The sequence below is a fragment of the Canis aureus genome, chromosome 22 (genome assembly GCF_053574225.1).
Source record: "Canis aureus isolate CA01 chromosome 22, VMU_Caureus_v.1.0, whole genome shotgun sequence".
Lineage (NCBI taxonomy): Eukaryota > Metazoa > Chordata > Mammalia > Carnivora > Canidae > Canis > Canis aureus.
In genome coordinates, this window is record NC_135632.1 from 42,735,658 (window position 1) to 42,758,106 (window position 22,449).

Genomic DNA, 22,449 nt, shown 5'->3' on the forward strand with positions numbered 1-22,449 from the left:
TTGATATCTGGACGTGGGTTCTATCACAGGAGTTCTACTCCTTTTGTTACCAAAAACCCCTTTGGCTGCCTGTTACCTGAAAGATCATCACTCAAGAGAGTTGTTTGTAAAGGAATCTGAGCTTTATTCGGGAGGCTGGCAACCTAGGGAGAAGTTGGACTTTTGTCCAAAAGCCCACTCGGATATTTCTGCCTGGCCCAGGAGGGTTTTAAGACGTCTAGGGTAGCTAATGGGCAAAGGGAGTGCAGTGGCCTGCAGCATTTCTTTAATCACGTGCAGACTAGATGCCAGCTACATTTTCATTGCTCAGGGGTTGTGCTTGGGGGCTTTGGTTCCTGTTTCCTGAGGTGCCTGAGTGCTCTTCTTTCTGCAAAGGAGGGCAAGGTCTACAGATAGACAAAGGGAGGTTAGTAAAATCATTTATGTGACCTAAGAAAAGAAAAATATTTTGTTTAAAATGTTGGACTAATCAAAAATCTGAGGTGGCTTCAAACACACTTGCTGGACTTTGGGGCCTGGGAAGTTTCTGTTTCTTCACTTCTCAAGGCCAAGGGCCTACAAATCTCAAAGAAAGTAAATCAGTTCTGTTACAGACCAAAGGCCTTATGTCAGCAAATAAGGAGTGTTAAGTTGAAGCGAATTAACTCTTAAGACCTGCTAGAGTGCTGTTACATTTCCACGGGAATTAAAACCGTTACTGACAAACTATAGCTTAAAGTCCTCCCACGGAGAGTACAGTAGGTATCTCCTGCTGCATAATCACCCCAAAACTGTATGGTTTGAAACAATATACACTTACTATTTCTTAAAGTTTCTATAAACCAGGAATTCACAAGTGGTTTGGCTGTAAGACAGCAGTTTGGGATCTCTCATGAAATTCCATTCAGGTGTAACCTGGGGCTGCAATCATCTGAAAGCTTGACTAAGCCTAGAGCACCTAGATAACTCACTTCCATGACGGGCAAGTTGGTACTGGTTACTGGTGTGAAGCTGTGGTCCCTCCCCACACAGGTTTCTGCACACAGCTGAGTCCTCACAACATGACTACAGGATTCAAACTAAATCCAAAAGGCCAAGGCCAAGGGCACCTGGCTGGCTCAGTTGGTGGAACATATGACTCTTGTTGATCTCAGGGTCATATTGGGTGTAGAGTTAACTTAAAAAATCAAAATCTTTTTTAAAAATAAAAATTAAAAAAAAGGCCAAGGCCAACTACAGTGTTATAATCTAGCTTTGGAAGTTATGCACCATCAATCACCTCAATATACTACCAACACAGGCCAGTCATAATACAGTGTTAGATAAGATACACAAGGGCATGAATGCAAGGATCAGAATCACTGAGGACCATATGGAGACCGCCTAACACTGAGATTTTGCCTATCACAGAAACTGTGTGTTTTATAAATTTCCAGTATTTTTATTGTAAAGCTGATGTACAATTGTTTTAAATAAATGAATTAGATTTCCAGGAACAATAACATGATAAGGACTTATATTTTCATACTGCCCCTTCTCTAAACCTATCAAAATGAACATCTACCACCAATCTAGAGAGATGACCACACACATGTGTGCACATACATATACACATAAACATCACAACTTCTTTAAAAATATTAGCCAGTTATCACAAACAGGTTTAACTTGAAGGGGGATAACACTGGACATGGAACTCCTCTATCTTGTATTATAGTACAGGGAGAACAAGTGAGGAAGTTTTGGTAGACTCAAAAATCCCCAAGTTGTGAAAATGAGAATTAGAATCATGGGCAGTCAGGGGGCAAAAATGGGAGCATGCAACAAGAGTTCCATTCTTTCCCAGAGCAGCCTCACCAGAGGGACAGAATACAGGCAGTGCTGACCTACAGGCAAGTGAACCAGGGGATGGGAAACAGCTGTCAGGAAGTCTGCATGTATCAGCAAAATTAAAAGTCTAGAGCTGGATATCCCTCACCTGGCCAGTGCTCTCCCTAGAAACACCCGGCCACTAGCCAGTGCAACAGGCAAGAAAAAAAAATCCAGAATTGGAAGTAAAATGGTTATTTATAAACATGCTTCTCAATGTTAGAAAGCCCTAAAAAATTTAGACTAAATGAATTGTGCAAGACTGCAGGATACAAGGTCAAAATACAAAAATCAATTACACTTCTCTATACCATCAATAAACACTTAGAAATTTACTATTATAACAGAATCAAAAAATGATATAGACAAATCTGAGAAAAGGTATGAAAGATTTATACAGTAAAAATGATAAAACAATGCTGAAATAAAAATCCAAATAAATGGATTTACCATGATTTTGAGTCAAAAGACTGTATAGTTTTGTTTTTTTTAACGATTTTATTTATTCATGAGAGACACAGTGAGAGAGATAGAGACACAGGCAGAGGTAGTAACAGACTCCATGCAGGGTCTGCCCCAAAGGACTGTAAAGAAAGATGTGAATTCTCCCCAAAATTGATCTAAAGAGTCCATACAATCTCAATCAGGATATGTTTTGTAGAAGTTTGCAAACTGATTCTAAAATTCATATGAGGGGCAGCCCCAGTGGCCCAGTGGTTTAGCGCTGCCTTCAGCCTAGGGTGTGATCCTGGAGACCAGGGATTGAATCCAATGTCAGGCTCCCTGCATGGAACCTGCTTCTCCCTCTGCCTCTCTCTCTCTCTCCTCTCTCTCTCTCTCTCTCTGTATTTCTCATGAATAAATAAATAAAATCTTTTAAAAATAAAACAAAATTCATATGAAATGCAAAGGGCCTCGAAATGCAAAGGGTAAAACTCTGACAAAACACAAAATAGAAAAACTAATGCTTTGTGACCTCAACACTTAGAAAAACTACAGATTAAGGCAACGGCATCAAGATGGACACAGACCAATGAACAAATAGAATCCAGAAGTAGACCCAAACCTATACCGGCAACTGATCTGCAACAGTGGTACAAAGGCAATTCAGTGGAGGAGTCATTTTCAAAAATAGGATACCCACCTAAAAAAGCAGGAAGAAACGGTAGATCCATACCTTATACCCTATACAAAACTTAACACAAAATAGATAGAACGTAACATCTAAAATTATAAAACTTCTAGGAAATAGGAGGGAAAATCTTTGTAAACTTGGGTAAGACAAAGATTTCCTAAATATGACACACTAAAAGCATAATCCATAAATGAACAACCTGATATACTGGACCTCATTAATATTAAAGTCTTCTGCTCTTCAAACACTAAAAGAATGAGGAATGCCTCGATGGCTCAGTTGGTTAAGCATCTGCCTTTGGCTTGGGTCATGATCTCAAGGTCCTGGGATTGAGCCCCGCATTGGACTCTTTGTTCAGTGGAGAGTATGCTTATCCCTCTCCCTCCTTCTGATCCCTATCCCTCCCACCCCACCCGACCCACCCCCATCCCTGTTCATGCTCAAGCACTCTCAAATAAATCTTAAAAAAAAAAAAAAGATCAAGAGAATGAAAAGACAAGCCACATGCTGGGAGAGAATGTTTAGAAACCATACATCCAGAGACACCTGGGTGGCTCAGCAGTCAGCAGTTGAGCGTCTGCCTTTGGCTCAGGTCGTGATCCTGGAGTCCTAGGATCAAGTCCCACATCAGGCTCCCGGCAGGGAGCCGGCTTTTCCCATTGCCTATGTCTCTTCCTGTGTTTCTCATGAATAAATAAATAAAATATTTAAAAAAATAAATCACACATCTGAAAAAGGACTTGTATCCACAATATATAAAGAACCCCCCCACCTCAAAAAGATATCCCAAAGAATAAAAATACAGACAAAAGATATAGACACTTAACCTAAGATATATGGAAGGCAAATAAGCACATGAAAATATGCTCAACATCAAGTCATTCAGGAAATGCAAATTAAAATCACAATGAGACAGCATTACATTTATTAGAAGAGCTAAAATTTAAAGGATTGGCACTACTGAGCATAGCCAAAAATGTCTTGGAAGTCTAACTCTCATACAATGCTAGTGGGGATATAGAATGGTCCAACTTCTTTGTAGAACCATTTTGAAGATTCTTAAAAACATAAATATATCAACTGTGTAGCTCAGTTGGGTTAAGTGTCTGGCTCAGGTCATGATCACAGGGATAGAGCTTCCTGGGATAGAGCCCCAGCTGTCTGGGCATGGGGCTCCATGCTCTGCTTCTCCCTCTGCCCCACTCGCCCCCTGCCTCGCTCCTGTGTGGGCACACACTCTCTCTCCCTCTCTTTTTAAAGATTTTATTTCTTTATTCATGAGAGACACAGAGAGAGAGGCAGAGGCACAGGCAGAGAGAGAAGCAGGCTCCATCCAGGGAGCCTGATATGGGACTCGATCCCGGGACTCCAGGATTGTGCGTTGGGCCAAAGGCAGACGTTCAACTGCTGAGCCACCCAGGCGTCCCTCTCTCCCTTTTATTTTTTTTAAAGATTTTATTTCTTTATTCACGAGAGACACACACAGAGAGAGGCAGAGACACAGGCAGAGGGAGAAGCAGGCTCCATGCAGGGAGCCCAATGTGGGACTCGATCCTGGATCCCAGGATCACGCCCTGAGCAAAGGCAGACGCCCAACCACTGAGCCACGCAGGAGTGCCTCTCCTTTACATAAATAAATCTTTTTTTAAAAAGTAAATACATACCTACCTTATAACCCAGGCATTCCACTCCTCTTATTTACCCAAGAGAAAGAAAAGCATACGTCATTACAAAGACTTAAACACAAATGTTCATAGCAGCTTTATTTGTAATAACCAAAAACTGGAAACAATTCAAATGGCCATCAAGAGATGAATAAAACATATTCTGGTTATTTCCATAGTGGAATACTGCTTGGCAAAAAAAAAAAAAAAAAAGAAGAAGAAGAAGAAAGAAGAAGAAAGAAGAAGAAAGAAGAAGAAAGAAGAAGAAAGAAGAAGAAAGAAGAAGAAGAAGAAGAAGAAGAAGAAGAAGAAGAGGAACCAATGATACAATGAATATGCAACATAGGTGAACCTCAAAATAATTTATGGAGGGTGAAAGACACCAAAAAGAAGAGTACATACAATGGAATATTTCTATAAAATCCTAGAAAAGCACTACTCATTCGAAGTGACAACAGATCAGCAGTTGCTGTGGAAAGCTTGAGAGGGATTGCCAAGGGGCATAAGGGATATGTGGGAGGTTATGGCTCTGTTTATTACCTTGACTGGTTTCACTGGTGTATACATAAGTCAAAACTTAGCAATGGTGTTATTAATAATAAATAACACTTTTATTAGGGTCTAGTCATTGTTCCAAGCATTCTTACATGTATTAATGCAGTTAATACTCAACACAAACCTATGAGGTAGACTGTCATCCAGATTTTACAAACAAGGAAATGAGTAGTATCTGTAACTTAACCAAGGTAACATGCCTGGGCTCATACCAAAGTCTGCCTGGCTCTGCTTCCTGCAATGGGCAAAGTCAAGCAGCTTGCAGAAGAGGGATGCTAAAACAGAGCACATTTACATCTCCCTTCATTTCCACTGGTAACAGAAAATAATGGACACTTCTTCCATGATGAGAAAGAAGTAGATGAAGTTGCAAGGAAATTCTTCCTGCTGTGAGGTCACATGGAACAGAAATGAGATGGATGAACTGATAAGTGGCCTTGCATTTGACTCAAAGGGTGCATACACCGCAACTTTTGCAAAGGCACAGCCTACAACTGAGCAGTGACAAGTAACTACAAAGTAGTGTGTGTGGGCACTGCACTGAGGTAGGTCTCTGAAAATTTGCAGCCTACTAGGAATGTCCTCCAAAATACAGATGGACAAGGGCCTTCTGTTTCTGAGTTTAGGAGACTCCTAATATATTAATTGTGATAGGATGTCCATGTATCTTTTTCTTTTCTGGTTGACCCCCTCTTTAGTGTTGCACACCTGAGAAAGGATACATGGGAAATAAAGGTTCAAAATCTAAGGGTTTATACTAAACTCACACTTGAGGGTACTGAATTCTGAGTAGGAATTATTTTCCCTTCGAATTTTGAAGGAACACACCATTGTCCTTTTTACCTTCAAAACTGCTGTTATGAAATCCAGTGCAATTTTATTCCCGATCTTTTGTTTTCTCTTGAACCTTTTAAAGATCTCCTCTTTAAGCCTGGAATTATTTGATAATTCACAGCGGTGTTCTCTCACATAGGTCCTCTGACACATTCCTCATCCATTCTGCAGGGCACTCAGGGACACCACAAATTCCAGAGGATCAGCCAGTTACATTTCTTCATACACTTGTGAGTCTGGAGGTTTGTTTCTTCTTGTCTAACTATGAAGAGTGCACTGGTGAAGAACACGAGTGGGGAGAAACAAGGAGGAACAGCACCCCCAGCCGCAGACAACCTTACTCTTGCACAGGTATCTTCTGTGTGTGTAGTTTCCGATGCAGAGTGAATCGCCCACACCAGCTGAAGGTTTTCCCACACACCTCACACTCATACGGCTTCTCACCAGTGTGAACTCGTTCATGCTGGACCAGGGTGATTTTCTGACTGAAGGCCTTCCCACACTCCTTACATTCAAAAGGTTTTTCCCCGGTGTGAATGCGCTGATGCTGAGTCAAGGCCGTGGGGGAGCTTAATCGTTTTCCGCACTCTTTACATTCATAGTGTTTCTCCCCAGTGTGCACTCGCTGATGAACAATAAAGCTTGAGCTACAACTGAAAGTTTTCCAACATTCGTTACATTCATAGAGTTTCTCCCCAGTGTGGAACCTCTGGTGCTGGAGGAAGACAGAACTGCTAATGAAGGCCTTGCCGCACTCCTTACATTCATAGGGCTTCTCTCCAGTGTGGATTCTCTGGTGCTGAATCAAGGCCGTGTCTGAACTTAAACCTTTCCCACATTCTTTACATTTAAATGGTTTCTTTCCAGTATGAATTACCTGATGCCGAATAAGCAATGAGTTGTATCTGAAGGCTTTTCCACATTCTTTGCATTTGAAAGACCTTTCACCAGTGTGACAGCCCTGAAAATCTGCCATTTGACTAAAATATCTGCCACATTTTCTACATTCATATGATATCTGACCACTAAGAGCTGGCTGATTTGTACTGAGTTGTGTGCTGACACTAACATTTTCCCCAGATTTCTCACACTGCTCCTCAGTCTCAACAGTGCAGGCCTCACGATGGCTGGTTGGCTCATCTGTGAAATCTCTCCTCTTTGACTTGGTCTTCTTAGCTATCCAGTGACCATGCTGCTGCTGTAGGCTGCTCCCAAAGTCCAGGTGCGGGGGAACATTCCCTGGCAGCCCTCTTAATGTCAGTCTGTGGGACTCTGTTTCTTTAGAAATGTGTCCCTTTGGAGTTGATTCTTCCTTCTCAGCTCTGGTCTCACCCCCTGATATCACAAAACAAAACAAAAACCACAAGTGTCAGCCTCTGATAGTGCAAAAAGAAAATACTTGTGAAGAAGAAACAGGATCAAATGGTTCTAGTCTGCCCTATGTGGCTATTTTCCAATACGCACACAAAATGGCTACCAAAGACAACCACACAGCACAGCCCCACAAGTTAAATGAAGACTCTATGGGTGGGAGGCAAGCAATGCCAAGAGGCATTCCCAGAAAGAGTGTAAGACTGGAAAACAGCAAAGACGGTCACCTACTACCTACTAGGATGGGAAGACCAACAGCTTTCTCCCAAGCAATCAGGTGAGATAAGAAGGCATGGAAAAGTGATGAATAGAGACCCCTAGAGGAAATCCACCAGACTGAAGAAGGGGCAGGTCAAACAGCTCAAACTAAACTTGGTCCCACAGCTGAAATTTCCTAAGAGCTGCCTATTTTTTACAACATTATCCATGTCAATCTTTGAAAAGAAAATGGTCTCTGTTGGGGCAATGTGTGGTTCAGTCATTAAGCATCTGCCTTTGGCCAAGAGCATGATCCCAGGGTCCTGGGATTGAGCTCCAAGCCAGGCTGCCTGCTCAGCAGGGACTCTTGCTTCTCCCTCTCCCTCTGCCCCTCCTTTCCACTCATGCTCTCTCCCTCTCTCAAATAAATAAAATTAAAAAAAAAAAAAAAAAAGGAATGGGGGCACCCAGGTACCTCAGTGGTTGCGTGTGTGCCTTTGGCTCAGGTCATGATCCTGGGGTTTAGGGATCAAATCCCACATTGGGTTCCTCGCAGGGAGTCTGCTTCTCCTTCTATGTTTCTGTCTCTCTCTCGAATAAATAAATAAAATCTTAAAAAAAAAAATCATCTCTGTCATCAAGTTGGCTCTAGTAAAGCAGCAGACTCCTTTGCTGTGGTTAAGGGGACTATGGCAGGCTAACACCATGGCAGATGGAAGGAAAGGGGGAAGACATGGAGACTTGCTTCTAAAACAAAAGAGCACTCACTGCACATGTGAAGAACCCTTCCAAGAAGGGACATAAGCCTCAGAGCGGACCTGATTAACAACTTTTCCTGTGCTTTTCCTAAAATGCTGTACAGACTGTGTATACAGTTTAATATGACAGCAGGAATGTGAAATAGAGAAAACCAAAGACTATTTTCCTGTTAAATAAAGTCTTTTGCAGGCTAATACAATCCTCGGCACTGGGTCAGGGCAACACTGTTTAAATACTTTTTACCCAGACAACCTGAAGTCCTGGGATCATATCCAAAAAAAGGCACAATTTTAACAGAAGGCTGGGGGGGGGGGGGGGGGGAGGGAGTTGTGCATTATTAATGGACATTCTCTGTGAAGAGTCTGAAGAGCATATGAAATTTGATAGGCAGGGGATCCCTGGGTGGCTCAGTGGTTTAGCGCCTGCCTTTGGCCCAGAGTGCGATCCTGGAGTCCCGGGATCAAGTCCCACGTCGGGCTCCTGGCATGGAGCCTGCTTCTCCCTCCTCCTGTGTCTCTGCCTCTCTCTCTCTATGTCTATCATAAATAATAAATTAAAAAAATAACATAAAACAAAAAGAAATTTGATAGGCAGAGTAGAGGTGAAACAGAGTAAAAAAGGCAAAAAAATACACTATGTTGCTATTTAAAAACCTCCTATCCATACCTTTTAAAATGAGAAAGTGAGTCACCTTTCTTTTATAACAAGTTTTGTTTCAAAAGTTCAGCTGTTAAAATACAAGTTTTTTTAAGTGTCTGCAGGAAAAAGATGACAGATGGCTATAGAGGCAAGGGAATCATGAGGTGTGTTGTGCTGGTGTCTGCCTATGTGTGAAAATTTCCATTACAAAAATGGATTTTATTTTTTAAATAATTTTTTAAATTATATTTTATTTTTTATTTTTATTTAAGTCAGTGTTTGGGAACTAATAATTCAATTTCCCATATAGCTGGGTGGCTCAGCTGGGAGAGCATGCAACTCTTGACCTCAGGATTGTGAGTCCAAGCCCCATAATGGGCACAGTTTACTTAAAAAAAAAAAAAAAAAAAAAAAAAAAAAAAAAAAAAAACCTCCCTAGAAATAATGTGCTCTTGTGAATATGTGGATGGCCAAATAGACCCCAGGAGCCTATTTTCCTTCTAAGGTGGTTGATGTCCTCATCTCAGCAAAAACAAACTGGTAGAAAAGTAAACTTTCCACAACACAGGGCTCCAAAGGGCTGTCATGGTTCAAGAGCTGCTCAGTCAGATGGTATCCCTTAGCAGGTGAGGTGAAGAGACAAAGATGAACATGCAGAGAAATCTTGGAGCCATCCCTGTCCAGAAGAGATTGGCCCTTCTTCATTTGAGGGGGGCTACCATTGTCAACACAAGAACCACATGTAATGATTCCAGAGGAAAGAAAACAGCCTTACAAGAGAAGAAACTTTTCACGCACACTGAAATGTGAAAACAGGAAAGTAGGCTAAGCAAAAAAAAAAAAAAAAAAAAAAACCTGATAGGTTCTTATGCTCACCTGGACAGATGCCTCTAAGGGCTTCCCTGCCCACGGGTTCCCAGGGTTCCAGGCCCCACGGCAGTTCCCCTCGCTCTAGCTGGGAGACCAAAACAGGTCTGGTGAATAGAAAAGCTGCCCAGGAGAAAGAGGAACAAAAAAGGTAAAGTGAATCAGGAAGCAAGGTCCCTTCATGGCTGTCTTGACCTTTCTTCACTGAGAAAGGAGGGAAAGAAGAGAAGTCAGCTTGTGCTATTTCAGAGGACAGAAAATCCCCACAAATGGGGGTAGAGTCCTGGAATATACCCCACTTACATGAGGGAGTCCCAGATCTTGTTCAGAGAACATGGAAGACAGAGGCAAAAGGGCTCTGCTGAGCTCCCAAGAGCTCTTGCTTTCCCTCTATGTATGGGGCAGAGTCCCTCCCAGGGCCAGAGGGACAGTGGATTTCAAAGCCTGGGGAACCAAAACTCTCCCCACCCACTAGCCTATGAGGAGCTCAGCCTTTGAAGCGAATGCCCATGAGGGTTGTCAGAGAGGCCACAGTGTCTAAGGAAGAAAGAAGCCAGGACGCACACAGGGCAGAGGCAGACAACAGCAAAGAGAAGAGACGTCTTACCCAGAGAAGCCACATTGGCATAATTCTCCAACATCACCTCCCGGTACAGGGCCCTCTGTGAAGGGTCCAGGATAACCCATTCATTCTGAGTGAAGTACACGGCCACATCCTCAAAGGTCACTGGCTCCTGAAACAACAGGTTCCTGCTCAAGCCCAGTGTGAAGGCAGAGGAGCCTAAGTACTGGGGCAGAGTGAGTGTGGTGGGATTGCCAAAGACAGCTCTCCAGGGCCCCTACCCACCCCTCAGGGGCCAGCCCTCAGCTAGCATCACCCTCTTCAACAGGACGGTCCAAGACTCACTGCACCCCTTTGTGAGCATCCCCACAAACAGCCCTTCTGTCACCTGCTGGTCTCTGTGTTGACTCTGCTGGGCCCTGCTCTCTGTGCCTGTTGGTCCCTCAGGTTCTTTTCCACGGTTTTGTGTGCATGTGCACAGGGGACATCTGCATAAACACAGCCCATAGCACTTCTGTACTCATCTCCACTCTCTCCCTAATCCCACTAAAGTAACAGTAACATAATGGCCCAAGAGGAGAGTCAGAGCAGAGCAGAGGTGTTAACAGAATTTTAGAAGGCATAAAAAGGATAAATGGTAACTACATTAGAAGAGCAGAGAAAGCTGAATCTTAACTGCTGGCAGAGGGGGAAGCAAACAAAAAGGAGGCTGATCATCACATAAAACCAAGGATGAGCTCAGGACTTTTTAAAGTGTGCTCCACTTTTAAAACTTGGTAAAATATTCTATCTGTTTAAAAGTACCAGAGAGGAGAGAGGACCCACAAAGTACTTAGGGCACTAACTGAAAAATACCTATGCAAAGACCCATCACTTAGAAGTCTCAGAAAAATGAGAACATAAAAAAAAAAAATTCTTAAAAAAAATCCTTAAGGCTTTCAGAGCAGGAAAAACACACATACAGCCTGGGGAATCAAGATAGCAACAGACTACATGGTGAAAGTAAATGGAGAAATGTTTTGAAAAATGCTGAGTGAAGGGGCGCCTGGGTGGCTCAGTCAGTTAAGCCTCTGACTCTTGATTTCTGCTCAGATCATGATCTCAGGGTCATGAGATGGGCCCTGTGTCAGGCTCTATGCTCAGCACGGAGTCAGCTTGGGATTCTTTCTAGCCTTCTCCACCGCCCCCCCCCTTCAAATAATTTAAAAAATTTTTTAAATGCTGAGTGAAAACTGCTTCTTCTCCAGATAGTCAAAGAGATCAGGTTTATCCTGCCTGAACCATAACAAGACAAATTACACAAAACAAGTTATCAGATACTGGGTGATGGTAATGAAAGACAACAAACCCCGAGAGATGGGAAATAAAGAGGTGAGCCCTATGATTCACCAAGCTTACTACCTTAAAAGAGTTTCCAGGTTGCAACACAGGGAGGGAGAAATGAGGTGGAGCCTGGCAGATTCCCTGGTGGGTTCTGAGGAGACCAAGACAGTAGAGTTTACAGGACAGAATAGCATAGAGAAGAGAGCTGCACCAAGAAACAAACCAATTATCTGCACTGGGTTCCCCAGAGTATTCAACAGAAGAATGACCAGGGCATAGGTGTGTGGAAACTACCCAAAGCCAGAAAGGATCATTTGAAAGGACTGAAGGGCACAATGCCTGGCATTCACACAGGGCCAGAAACAGTACCTAAATCCACTAGCCACGCTGGAAAATTTCATAATTCATAGGCCATTGGCTAGAGCTCTCAGGAAACTTTGCCTCAGTAGTGGAGAATAACTATTCTTAGGCTGAGCACCACTCCAGATTCTACTAGCAAATCATAAATATTAAGAGCAGAAAGAACCAAATTGTTTCCAAATCACAACCTTACTCCAGAAAATAAGAATATTTTGGGGAACGGTGCCTGTCTGGCTCAGTCAGTAGAGCGTGCAACTCTTGATCTTAAGGTTTTAAGTTCAAGCCCCACACTAGGTGTAGAAGTTACTTAAAAATAAAATCCTAAAGAAAAAATATTAAAAAGAAGATTTGGGGGACCATAAAAACATCTAGAATTGGGCAAGATAAAATTTACAATATCTGGCATTCAATCATAGATTACTAGGCATTCAAAGAGGCAGGAATACATGACCCATAATGAGACCAATCAGTCAATCAAAACCAACCCAGAACTGACAGCATTAGCAAAGATGGACATTAAAGCAGTTATTATAAATGTATTCCAAATGTTCAAAAGTTAAATAGGGGGGTGCCTGAGTTGCTCAGTTAGTTGAGCTCAGGTCATGATCCTGGGATGCTGGGATAGAGCCCAGTGTTAGGCTCCTGCTTCTCCCTCTCTCGCTCCCTCTGTGCTCTCCCTTTACCCCCATCTCTCAAATAAAAATCTTAAAAAAAAAAAAAAAAAAAAAGTTAAATAGAGACAAGGAAGATAATATAGAGAGACATTTATTTTTTAAAGATTTACTTATTTGAAAAAAAAAAAAAAAAAAAAGATTTACTTATTTGAGGGACGCCCAGGTGGCTCAGTGGTTGAACATCTGCTTTTGGCTCAGGGTGTGATCCTCAAGTCCCGGGATTGAGTCCCGCAACAGGCTTCCTTCCTGCGTGGAGCCTGCTTCTCTCTCTGCCTATGTCTCTGCCTCTCTCTCTCTCTCTGCCTATGTCTCTGCCTCTCTCTCTCTCTCTCTCTCTCTCGAATAAATAAATAAAATCTTTAAAAAAAGAAAAGATTTATTTATTTGAGAGAGAGCGAGCTGAGCTGGGGAGCAGGGGCGGGGGGGGGGGACAGAATCTCAAGCATACTCAATATCCCATTGAGCATACAGCCCTACACTTCACTCAATCTTTATGTGTCTGGATCTCACTACCCTGAGATCACAATGTGAGCAGAAATTGAGTCTGATGCTTAACGACCTGAGCCACCCAGCATCCCAAAAATATTTTTTAAAGGTCCAAATCAGGATGCCTGGGAAGCTCAGTCGGTTAAGTGTCTGCCTTTGGCTCAGGTCATGATGCCAGGGTCCTGGAATTGAGTCCCATGTCAAGGTCCTGCTCAGCAGGAAGCCTGCTTCTTCCTCTACCTGCTACTCCCCCTACTTATGTGCTCTCTCTCTCTTGCTCTGTCAAAAAATAAATAAATAAAATCTTTTTAAAAATTTAAGAAAAGAAGGCCCAAATCAAACTTCTAGATATGAAAACGACAGTATCTGAGATGAAAAATTCATGGGATTAAAAGCAAATCAGACACTGCAGGAAACACACACAACTTGTGAATTTGAAGGCAGAGCAATTAAAACCAAAAGGAAACAGAAAAAGATTGAAGGCAAAAAAAGCAGAGCCATCAGGTAGCTGTGAGAGAACCTCAAAAAGCTTAATGGACAAGTAATTGAAAGAAGACTGTGATAAACTAAAGATGCATACTACAAACCCCAGAGCAATCTCTGAAATAGTAACACAAAGAGTTATAGTTTATATATAGCCAGCAGAGAGGGAAACATGAAGTAAAATACACCATTAGTTCTAAAAAAAGATGGAAAGTCAGGAGAAAAGGGAACAAAGAACAGATAGGATAATTAGAAAACAATTAGGAAGATGACAGACTCAAATCTAACCATATCAATAGTTATACCAATGCAAAAAAAAAAAAAAAAGTTATACCAATGCACATAATCTAAACATCCCAATAGGTAAACATTATCAGATTTTCTAAAAAGCAAAGGACTTCTATATGCTGCCTTCAAAAAACACATATTACACATAAAGACAAGAATAAGGGCAGTCCGGGTGGCTCAGCCATTTAGCACCGCCTTTAGCCCAGGGCCTGATCGAGTCCCAAGTTGGGCTCCCTGCATGGAGCCTGCTTCTCCCTCTGCCTGTGTCTCTGTCTCTCTTTCTATGTCTCTCATGAATAAATAAATAAATTCTTAAAAAAAAAAAAAAAGAGTAAGTTAAAAGCAAAAGACATGGAAAAAATATGCTAGTCAAAAAAAGATGGAGCAGCTATATTAATTTAAGGCAATGTTGATTTCAGAGCAGAGACTATTTTTTTAATATTTTATTTATTTATTTATTTATTTATTTATTTGAGAACCAGAGAGAGCACAAGCAAGGGAGAAGCAGCAGCAGACTCCCCAGTGAGCTGGGAGCCTGATGCGGGGCTCAATCTCAGGACCCTGAGATCATGACCTGAGCTGAAGCCAGACACTTAACTGAATGAGCCACCCAGGCACCCCAAAGAATATATTTTTAAAGATTTATTTGTTTCGGGGCAGGGGATGCACAGAGCAAGAGAGAGAATCCTCAAGCCGACTACCTGGTAAGTGCAGAGCCCAACAGATGGGTTTGATCCCGAACCAGAGATCATGACCTGAGCCGAAGTCAGAGGCTTACTTAACTCACTAAGCCACTCAGGCACCCCCAGAGCAAAGAATATTAAGAGATAAAGAAAGTCATTCATAAAAATAAAGGGATTATGTCATCATGAAGACATAACAATTCTACATATTTATGCAGTTAGTAACAGATCTTCAAAATACATGAAGCAAAAACTGATAATACTGCAAGAGAGATAGGCAAATTCATAATTAGAGCTGGAAATTTCAATAACCCCTCTCAACAAGGATACAGCAAACACGAACAATACTATTACCCAACTTGACTTAATGGACATTTACAGAACACTCCACCCAACAAGAGCAGAATACACATTCTTCCCAGGTGACCAAGAATATTTTGTAAAGTAGACCAAATTCTGGACCATAAAAGAAAAATCAAGTCATACAAAGAATGCTCACTAATCATAACAGAATTAAATTAGAATTAACACAGAGACACATGGAAAATTCCCAAGTATTTATAAAGTAAATAACACATTTCTAAATAAAGATCAAAGAATAAAACAGAAAAGAATGCAGAAAGTTTTTTTTTGAACTGAAGGAAAATGAAAACACAATGTACCAAAATGAGAGATGCTGCTAAGGCAGTACTTAGGAAGATATTTAGTGTATTAAATGCCTGTATTACAAAATTTCAAAAGGAAAAAGGGTCTTGAATCAGTGACCTCAGATTCACCTTTAAAATCTAGAAAAAGCACTGCAAACTTAACACAAACTAAGCAGAAGAAACAAAATAAAGATCCAATAAACAAAGAAATAAAATAAAGATGGTGACAACCATCACCCTGGTTGTCATCAGGGAAATACAAACCAAAACCACAATGAGATACCACCTCACACCAGTGAGAATGGGGAAAATTAACAAGACAGGAAACAACAAATGTTGGAGAGGATGGGGAGAAAGGGGAAACCTCTTGTACTGTTGGCGGGAATGTGAACTGGTACAGCCACTCTGGAAAACTGTGTGGAGGTTCCTCAAAGAGTTAAAAATAGACCTGTCCTACAACCCAGCAATTGCACTGCTGGGGATTTACCCCAAAGATACAGATGTAGTGTAAGGACAGGACACCTGCACTCCAAAGTTCATAGCAGCAATGTCCACAGTAGCCAAACTGTGGAAGGAGCTTCGGTGTCCATCGACAGATGACTGGATAAAGATGTGGTCTATATATACAATGGAATATTACTTAGCCATTAGAAAGGAAGAATACCTACCGTTTACATTGATGTGGATGGAACTGGAGGGCATTATGCTGAGCGAAATAAGTCAATCAGCGAAAGACAAATCATCATGTGGTTTCATTCATATGTGGAATATAACAAACAGTGAAAGGGACCATAAGGGAAGGGCGGGAAACTGAGTAGGGAAAAATTAGGAGGGAAGACAAATCATGTAAGACTCCTAACTCTGGGAAACAAAGGGTTGTGGAAGGGGAGGTGGTTGCGGGGATGGGGTGCCTGGGTCACCGGCACTAAGGAAAACACTTGAGAGGATGAGCACTGGGTGTTATACTTCATGCTGGCAAATTGAATTTTAAAAAGATCCAAGTGGAAATCAGTGGCATAAAACACACACACAAAAATAGAGAAAATCAGCAAAACAAAAAACTGGCTCTCTGTGAAGATCAATGCAACTTATAAATCTCTAGTCAGATTAATCAGAAAAAAAAGAATTAGCAACACTAGTTCTAAAAAAGGTGACATCACTGCAGATAACAAAAGGATAATGAAGATATATTATGAACAACTTTATGCCATTAATGTCTACAACTGAGACAAATTAGACATTTCTTGAAAGAGACAGATTACCAACACTCATTCAAGGAGAAACAGAATAGCCCTATATAGACCTACCAAAGGAACTGAAACTGTATCTTAAAACTCATCAGAAAGAAAACTCCACACCTAAATGGTTTTCCTGGCTAATTCTACCAAACATTTAAGGAAGAAACGTAATCAGTTCTATACAAAGTCTTCCAAAATATTGAAGAGGACAGAATACTTCCCAACTCATTCAATAGGACAAAGACATTACAAGAAATGAAAACCGCACATAGACACCTCTTACAAATATAGAAGCAAAAATTGTAATCAAACTTTTAACAAGAAAACCCAAAATATAGTAAAAGAATAAATATGATACATCATGACTAAGTATTTTTTATTCAAGGAGTACAAGGTTGGTTGAACACTTGAAAAATCGATGCAATTTACTACATTAAGAAACTAAAATAGAAAAATCATATAATCCTCTAAACCAACACAGAAGGGACACCTGGGTGGCTCAAGTGGCTGAGCGTCTGCCTTTGGATTAGGTCATGATCCTGGAGTCCCGGGATCCAGTCCTGCATCCGGCTCCTGCAGGGAGCCGGCTTCTCCCTCTGCCTGTGTCTCTGCCTCTCTCTCTCATGAATAAATAAATAAAATCTTTAAAAAAAAATAAATAAACCAACACAGAAAAAGCATTTGTCAAAATCCAACATCCATTCTTGATAAAAATTCTCAGCAAGCTATAGACATAGAACATCCTCAATCTGATATGCGCAGCATTTACAAAACAAAACCTGATGGAGGTCATACTTCATAGGGAAATACTGCATGTTTCACCTTAAGATCACAAATAAGACAAGGTTATCTGCCCTCATCGCCTCTACTCAGCATTGAAATGGAAGTTTTGGCCAGTGCAGTTAGGCAAGAAAAATAAATAAAAGGTATATCCAAACAGGAAAGAAGTAAAACTTTTTATTTGTAGGTGGCATGTCGATGTAACAAATCCAATGGCATCTACAAAAACAAAACAAAACCCTAGAATTACTTTATCCAAGGAAAGAATTCTCCAATCTTGCAGACAAAGGTGAAAAGCATCTTCACTGTATGCAATGATTCAGATTTCTACTTTTCAGCTTCAACTGCAAACCTATCCCAATCAATCCCCCACTACTGTATTTCCATTCTGATTATGTCTTAGTTTGGGCATTCTCAACTCTCCACCCTTCTCAACTCCTCCTCCCCTGCGCAAACACACCTGATAGCAACAGACGCACAAGGAAAGCCACAAACCTGTGAAACAGGAGCCTTGGTAACAAGCCCCATGTAAACCTGTGAAACTCCCCGCTGCCTGCTGCCCCTTAACTCTTTCCTTGCACAACTCCCCAATGGCTGTTACCACTTTGCTTGCAGAGCAAAGCACCACCTGAGGAGCAAGCTCCGACCTGTCCAAACCAGTCTCCTCCAAGATCAACCGCAGCGCGGTACTTTCACGACTCCCCCCCGCCCCATTATAATACTAAAAATCATGCCTAGCGGTGGGGATGTAACAAGTTTATTATGCAAGTGATACGTGAAGAAACAGGACCTTTAACTGTGTAGGTGCTAATAAACCTCCGCCTCTACCCACCTAAGGAACTTTTAAGAACTCTCCTTGGGAGCACCTCAGCGGTTGAGCATCTGCCTTCGTGCTCAGGTCATGATCCCGGGGTCCTGGGATCGAGTCCCGCATCAGGTTCCCCACGAGGCGCCTCCTTCTCCCTCTGCCTGTGTCTCTGCCTCTCTTGACTCTCATGAATAAATAAAAATCTAAGAACAAAACGAAACCTCTCTTTGACGTCTCCGTGGAAAGCCAGCCTGAGGATCCTTTCCTTGGCGCTGCTCCCCTGTACTCGGGCGTAAGCCTCAATAAAGCCTTTGCGACTTTATGCTTTGGGTCCCCTCGTTTCTACCAATGCAGAGTCCAAGGACCCGAGTCCCATAACACCTGAATGCAGGCTGACATCTGCTACCTCTTGACACCAGAGGGTGGGAGGGCCAGTAAGGCCAACAGAGGCAGACAGGATGCTCGCTCACCTGGTGCCACGTGATCTGGAGCATGGCTGGGGCCCCCGCGCCACACAGCGCCCCCGGGGTTCGAGGTGAGGCCGAAGAGACAACAGGCACGGGCAGCGCCGCTGCTGCCGGGGACCCCACAGATGCCCCCTCCGTCCCGGGACCCCGTCACCCCGGAGGCATAGGGATTGAGGAACCGGGTACTGAGAAGGCCGTGCGGATGCGACCCCGTTAGCCGGCCCGGAGCCCAGTGGACCGCTAAGGCTGCGCCCCCACGCCCAGGGAGCGCGGGAGAGCCGCCAGGCACGACCCCGGGAAGGCCGCGACGCGCTCCGCCGGAAGCACGTAGGGCCGCTGCCCCTCCTCTCTAGGAACCCGTCAACGGGCCCGTCTCCGTGGTTCCCCAGCCCAGCGGCAACCGCGCCTGCCGGTCTCTACTGTCGGAGACTGCGAGCCAGAGTTGCCGGCTCCAGGCCCGGGTCCTGCAGCGCCCCCTCTCGGCAGCTCCTCCGGGGGAGGTCGCCGGGCCCGCTCAGGCTCTAGAGCCGGCTGCAATCCTGGGAATCCCTCTAGGGTTCCCGGGCGTTTGCCCCACCGGGCCGCTCTTGCAGGGACTGAAGGTGCCTGCTGCCCAGGTTCTGGGGCTGTGCTGCAGTGGGGGGGTTGGAATGGGAGGAGTGGGGCCCGTCACTTCCACTGTGTATCGGTGGAGAGTGCGGACTACCGAGGTCCAGAAACCTGGCTGTACCACTTCTTAGCTGTGTGAGCAGCAGCAAGTGTCTTTGCCTGTTTCCTTATGTGTGAAACGGGTATAATAGTGATACCAACGTCAAAGGGCTGTCAAGGTTTAATAATTAAATGAGTTGGTGGATGAGCTAAACATTTACAGCAACGCCTGGCACAAGATTAGCGCTTGTGAGTTGTTTTCTAATTGTGTTTTTTTCTAATCTATCTTTCGAAGATACGAGTGCTGCTGGGACTTTCAAGATATGGCACAGTTTAGGGAAAGAGCTATTAAATTTAGCCTTAGACCCTCTTCCCACCCTATACCTGGATATGTGTTCCACGCCCAGCCTGGAAACAGATTTCAGCTAATGGCCCACCAGCCTTTCCTGGGAATACTGGTTCCTTCGTATTAAGTTAAATGTTTCATATAGCCCCTCCTCTGCCAGTCTTCAGAACCATTTCATCCTCAAAGACTTGCCAGGGCACCCCACTACACAGCTAGACATGCCAATGGGATAAGTCACCATGATTCGCCTTTATTACGTATTTGCAATCCAAGCAAATGTCTCCATCCTAATCCCATAAAGCTCTTCTTGGAAGTTGTCAATGTGGGAAGGCTTTGTTTTACCCCCAAGGGCTCTAGTACTCCTGAGAATAGCTTCAGAGACATGGCTTCTAACTAGCCAAGCACTACTGTGCCACATAAGAATTGTCCTGCCTCCATTCTGACCTCAAACTTTTTAGTCGGGTCTCCTTTCCAGCTTGTCTCTTGGCTCAGCCAGAAGACCCATAGAGCCAAGTATGCCCTGATGGAAACCAAAACTACCCCTTCAAGCAATAAGAACTGCCCTGAGGCAGCAAGACCCTATGGGTGATTCATTCCAAGTCAATGATCCTTTTAATCTTCACTGGCCTACCCGCACATATACACCCACTTTGTCCCGCATTCTCCTTATATAAACCTAGAAGTATTTTTGGCATTTTGGTGACAGTCTTTGAGACATTAGTCTGCTCACTAAAATAAACTTTCTTGTTTCACCACCACTCATTTCTCTGCCTTTGGATTTTGTCAGTGGGGAGTGGCTGAACCTAGCCTGTTTGGCTCTTGAGCCCTAGCTACACTCCCTCTTCTCCAAGACTAGGAAGAATGATTTGAGCATTCTAGAAGCTGAGCAGGGAGAGGAGCCTAGAGAGTCAGATGCATACTGCATGCATTATCCTCTGATAATCCCAGTTTTCTAAAACTGGATGGCTCACTCCTGCCCCCTCAACTTTGCATGGTGTCCCTGAAAAACATCTATGGTTCACCAGTTCAAGAAAACCTACTTTAAGATTTCTGTCTGGGTAGGGGAAGGAGAGTCTCTAGGCTACATGGAATCAGGAAAAGGATTTGGGATCAGGCTGAGACAGGGAAACTAAAGGGAAAAACTGCTGACTCCTTTTCCTGCTTCTATTCTTACTCGGACCTACACAACTGTCATAGAATGGATGATATATGTCCTTGTAAAGCTCAAGGATTTAATGATTCTTTGGAGTCTTCTAACACAGAAGATAGTATCTAAGGACTGAGTGGGGTCTTTATGAAAGTTTTCCAAGATCAATTATTTAAGACCCCTGCCTCCAGGGCATAGTGACTTATGGAGAACACCTAAATCTTTGTTTCTAGATTACTGAGAAGACCAGTGCACCTGTGGTGCACTGTGAGTGACTGTCCTCAATAAAAACCCCAGGTCCCAAGCAAAAATGAGACTTACTTTCCCTCCCTTTCCTTTCCAAGGCTCCCAGATGCTCTGACTGTATCTATACTCTGCTCTTAATCTCTCAGCTTTGGTTTGATTTACATCCTGTGCAAAGCCAAATACTCTTGGCTGGGCCTGTAGCACCCCCTCTAGGTCCTTGGAACTAGCCAGGCTGCATCAAGGCTGCTTTTTTTATTTTAAGGCTTTACTTATTTAATTGAAAGAGAGCAGAAGTAGGGGGAACAGCAGGCAGAGGGAAAGGGAGCCAGACACCAAGCTCCAGCCAGGACCCCCAGGATTATGATGTGAGCTGAAGGCAGATGTGTAACGGACATCTGGTGTCCCAAGGCTGTTTCTTTTAAGGACTTTTAAACAAGAGTATCTTCCCCAAATCATGAGGCCAATATGTTGAAAAACAAAAAACCTTAAGGCCATTTACTATTAAGTCAGTTAAACTATCATACTATTAATCTCCATGGAAAAGATTTAAACATTTCCAAGCTCTAACATTACAAATTATGCCAGAACAAAGTTTATTAAGATAAACACAATTGGGTCACCTGGGTGGTTCAGTCAGTTGGGTGTCTGACTCTTGATTTGGCTCAGGTCATGATCTTAGGGTCATGGGATCAAGTCGAGTTCTGCTCAGCATGGAGTCTGTTTGTCCCTCTCCCTCCCCTTGCTTGTACTCACTCTCTCTCTCTCTCTCTCCCCCCGTCAATCATTCTCTCTCTCTCTCTCTGCCTCTGTCTAAAATAAATAAAATCTTTGAAAAAAAGCAATTATTTCAACATTTGACATATCACCAAAAAAAAGTCATTTCTTTCATTAATTACTCTACAATATGGCTGTGTGACCATCTTCATTCAGCATTGTCTTAGGAAGGCGTTATATACAATATACTTAAGACATTACAAAGCACACATGTAATATATTTTTTAAAGATTTTATTCATTTATTCATGAGAGACAGAGAGAGACAGAGAGAGAGAGAGAAGAGAGAGGCAGACGCACAGGCAGAGGGAGAAACAGGCTCCACGCAGGGAGCCTGATGTGGGACTCGATTCCGGGTCTCCAGGATCAGGCCCTGGGCTGAAGGCAGAGCTAAACCACTGAGCCATCCGGGCTACCCACACATGTAATATTTAATGTCTGAACGTTTATGCCAAAGAAAGTAAAGACGAAAGAAATATGAAACTAATGGAAACAATACCAAATTATCACTGCTAAAAACTAACAAATGACAAATACCCTGAGAAAACGTCATGCAACATTTATATATAAATAAGATTTATAAATCTTATTAAATAAGATTAAATTAGATTAAATTAGAT

At 42.8% G+C, this 22,449-nt stretch overlaps 1 protein-coding gene across 5 annotated transcripts; it reads right to left on the reverse strand.

Moving 5' to 3' along the window:
- Positions 1–4,720: 4,720 nt before the first annotated feature.
- On the reverse strand, positions 4,721–18,836 carry ZNF620 (zinc finger protein 620). Of its 5 annotated transcripts, none has more exons than XM_077865671.1 (4): positions 18,673–18,836; positions 10,478–10,601; positions 9,880–9,993; positions 4,721–7,371 (listed from the first exon to the last, which is right to left on the reverse strand). In XM_077865671.1, the coding sequence occupies exons 1-4, from the start codon at positions 18,694–18,696 to the stop codon at positions 6,374–6,376; spliced, it is 1,260 nt and encodes a 419-aa protein (XP_077721797.1). In that variant the 5' UTR covers positions 18,697–18,836; the 3' UTR covers positions 4,721–6,373. The 5 variants fall into 5 exon arrangements, with proteins under 5 accessions (XP_077721797.1, XP_077721796.1, XP_077721801.1 ...); XM_077865670.1 differs by having other exon boundaries at positions 10,478–10,604; XM_077865675.1 differs by lacking the exon at positions 18,673–18,836 and adding an exon at positions 18,227–18,355 and having other exon boundaries at positions 10,478–10,604.
- Between the last annotated feature and the right edge of the window lie 3,613 nt (positions 18,837–22,449).

What these genes read in the sequence shown, in the direction of transcription:
- ZNF620 (XM_077865670.1), bottom strand. Translation starts at nt 18,696, where the DNA reads ATGCTCCAGATCACGTGGCACCAG. An exon ending in TGCCAATGTGGCTTCTCTGG is followed by an intron (nt 9,994 to 10,477) that starts GTAAGACGTCTC and finishes TCTCCTGGGCAG; the next exon opens with CTTTTCTATTCACCAGACCT. An exon ending in CCTTAGAGGCATCTGTCCAG is followed by an intron (nt 7,372 to 9,879) that starts GTGAGCATAAGA and finishes TTGTGATATCAG; the next exon opens with GGGGTGAGACCAGAGCTGAG.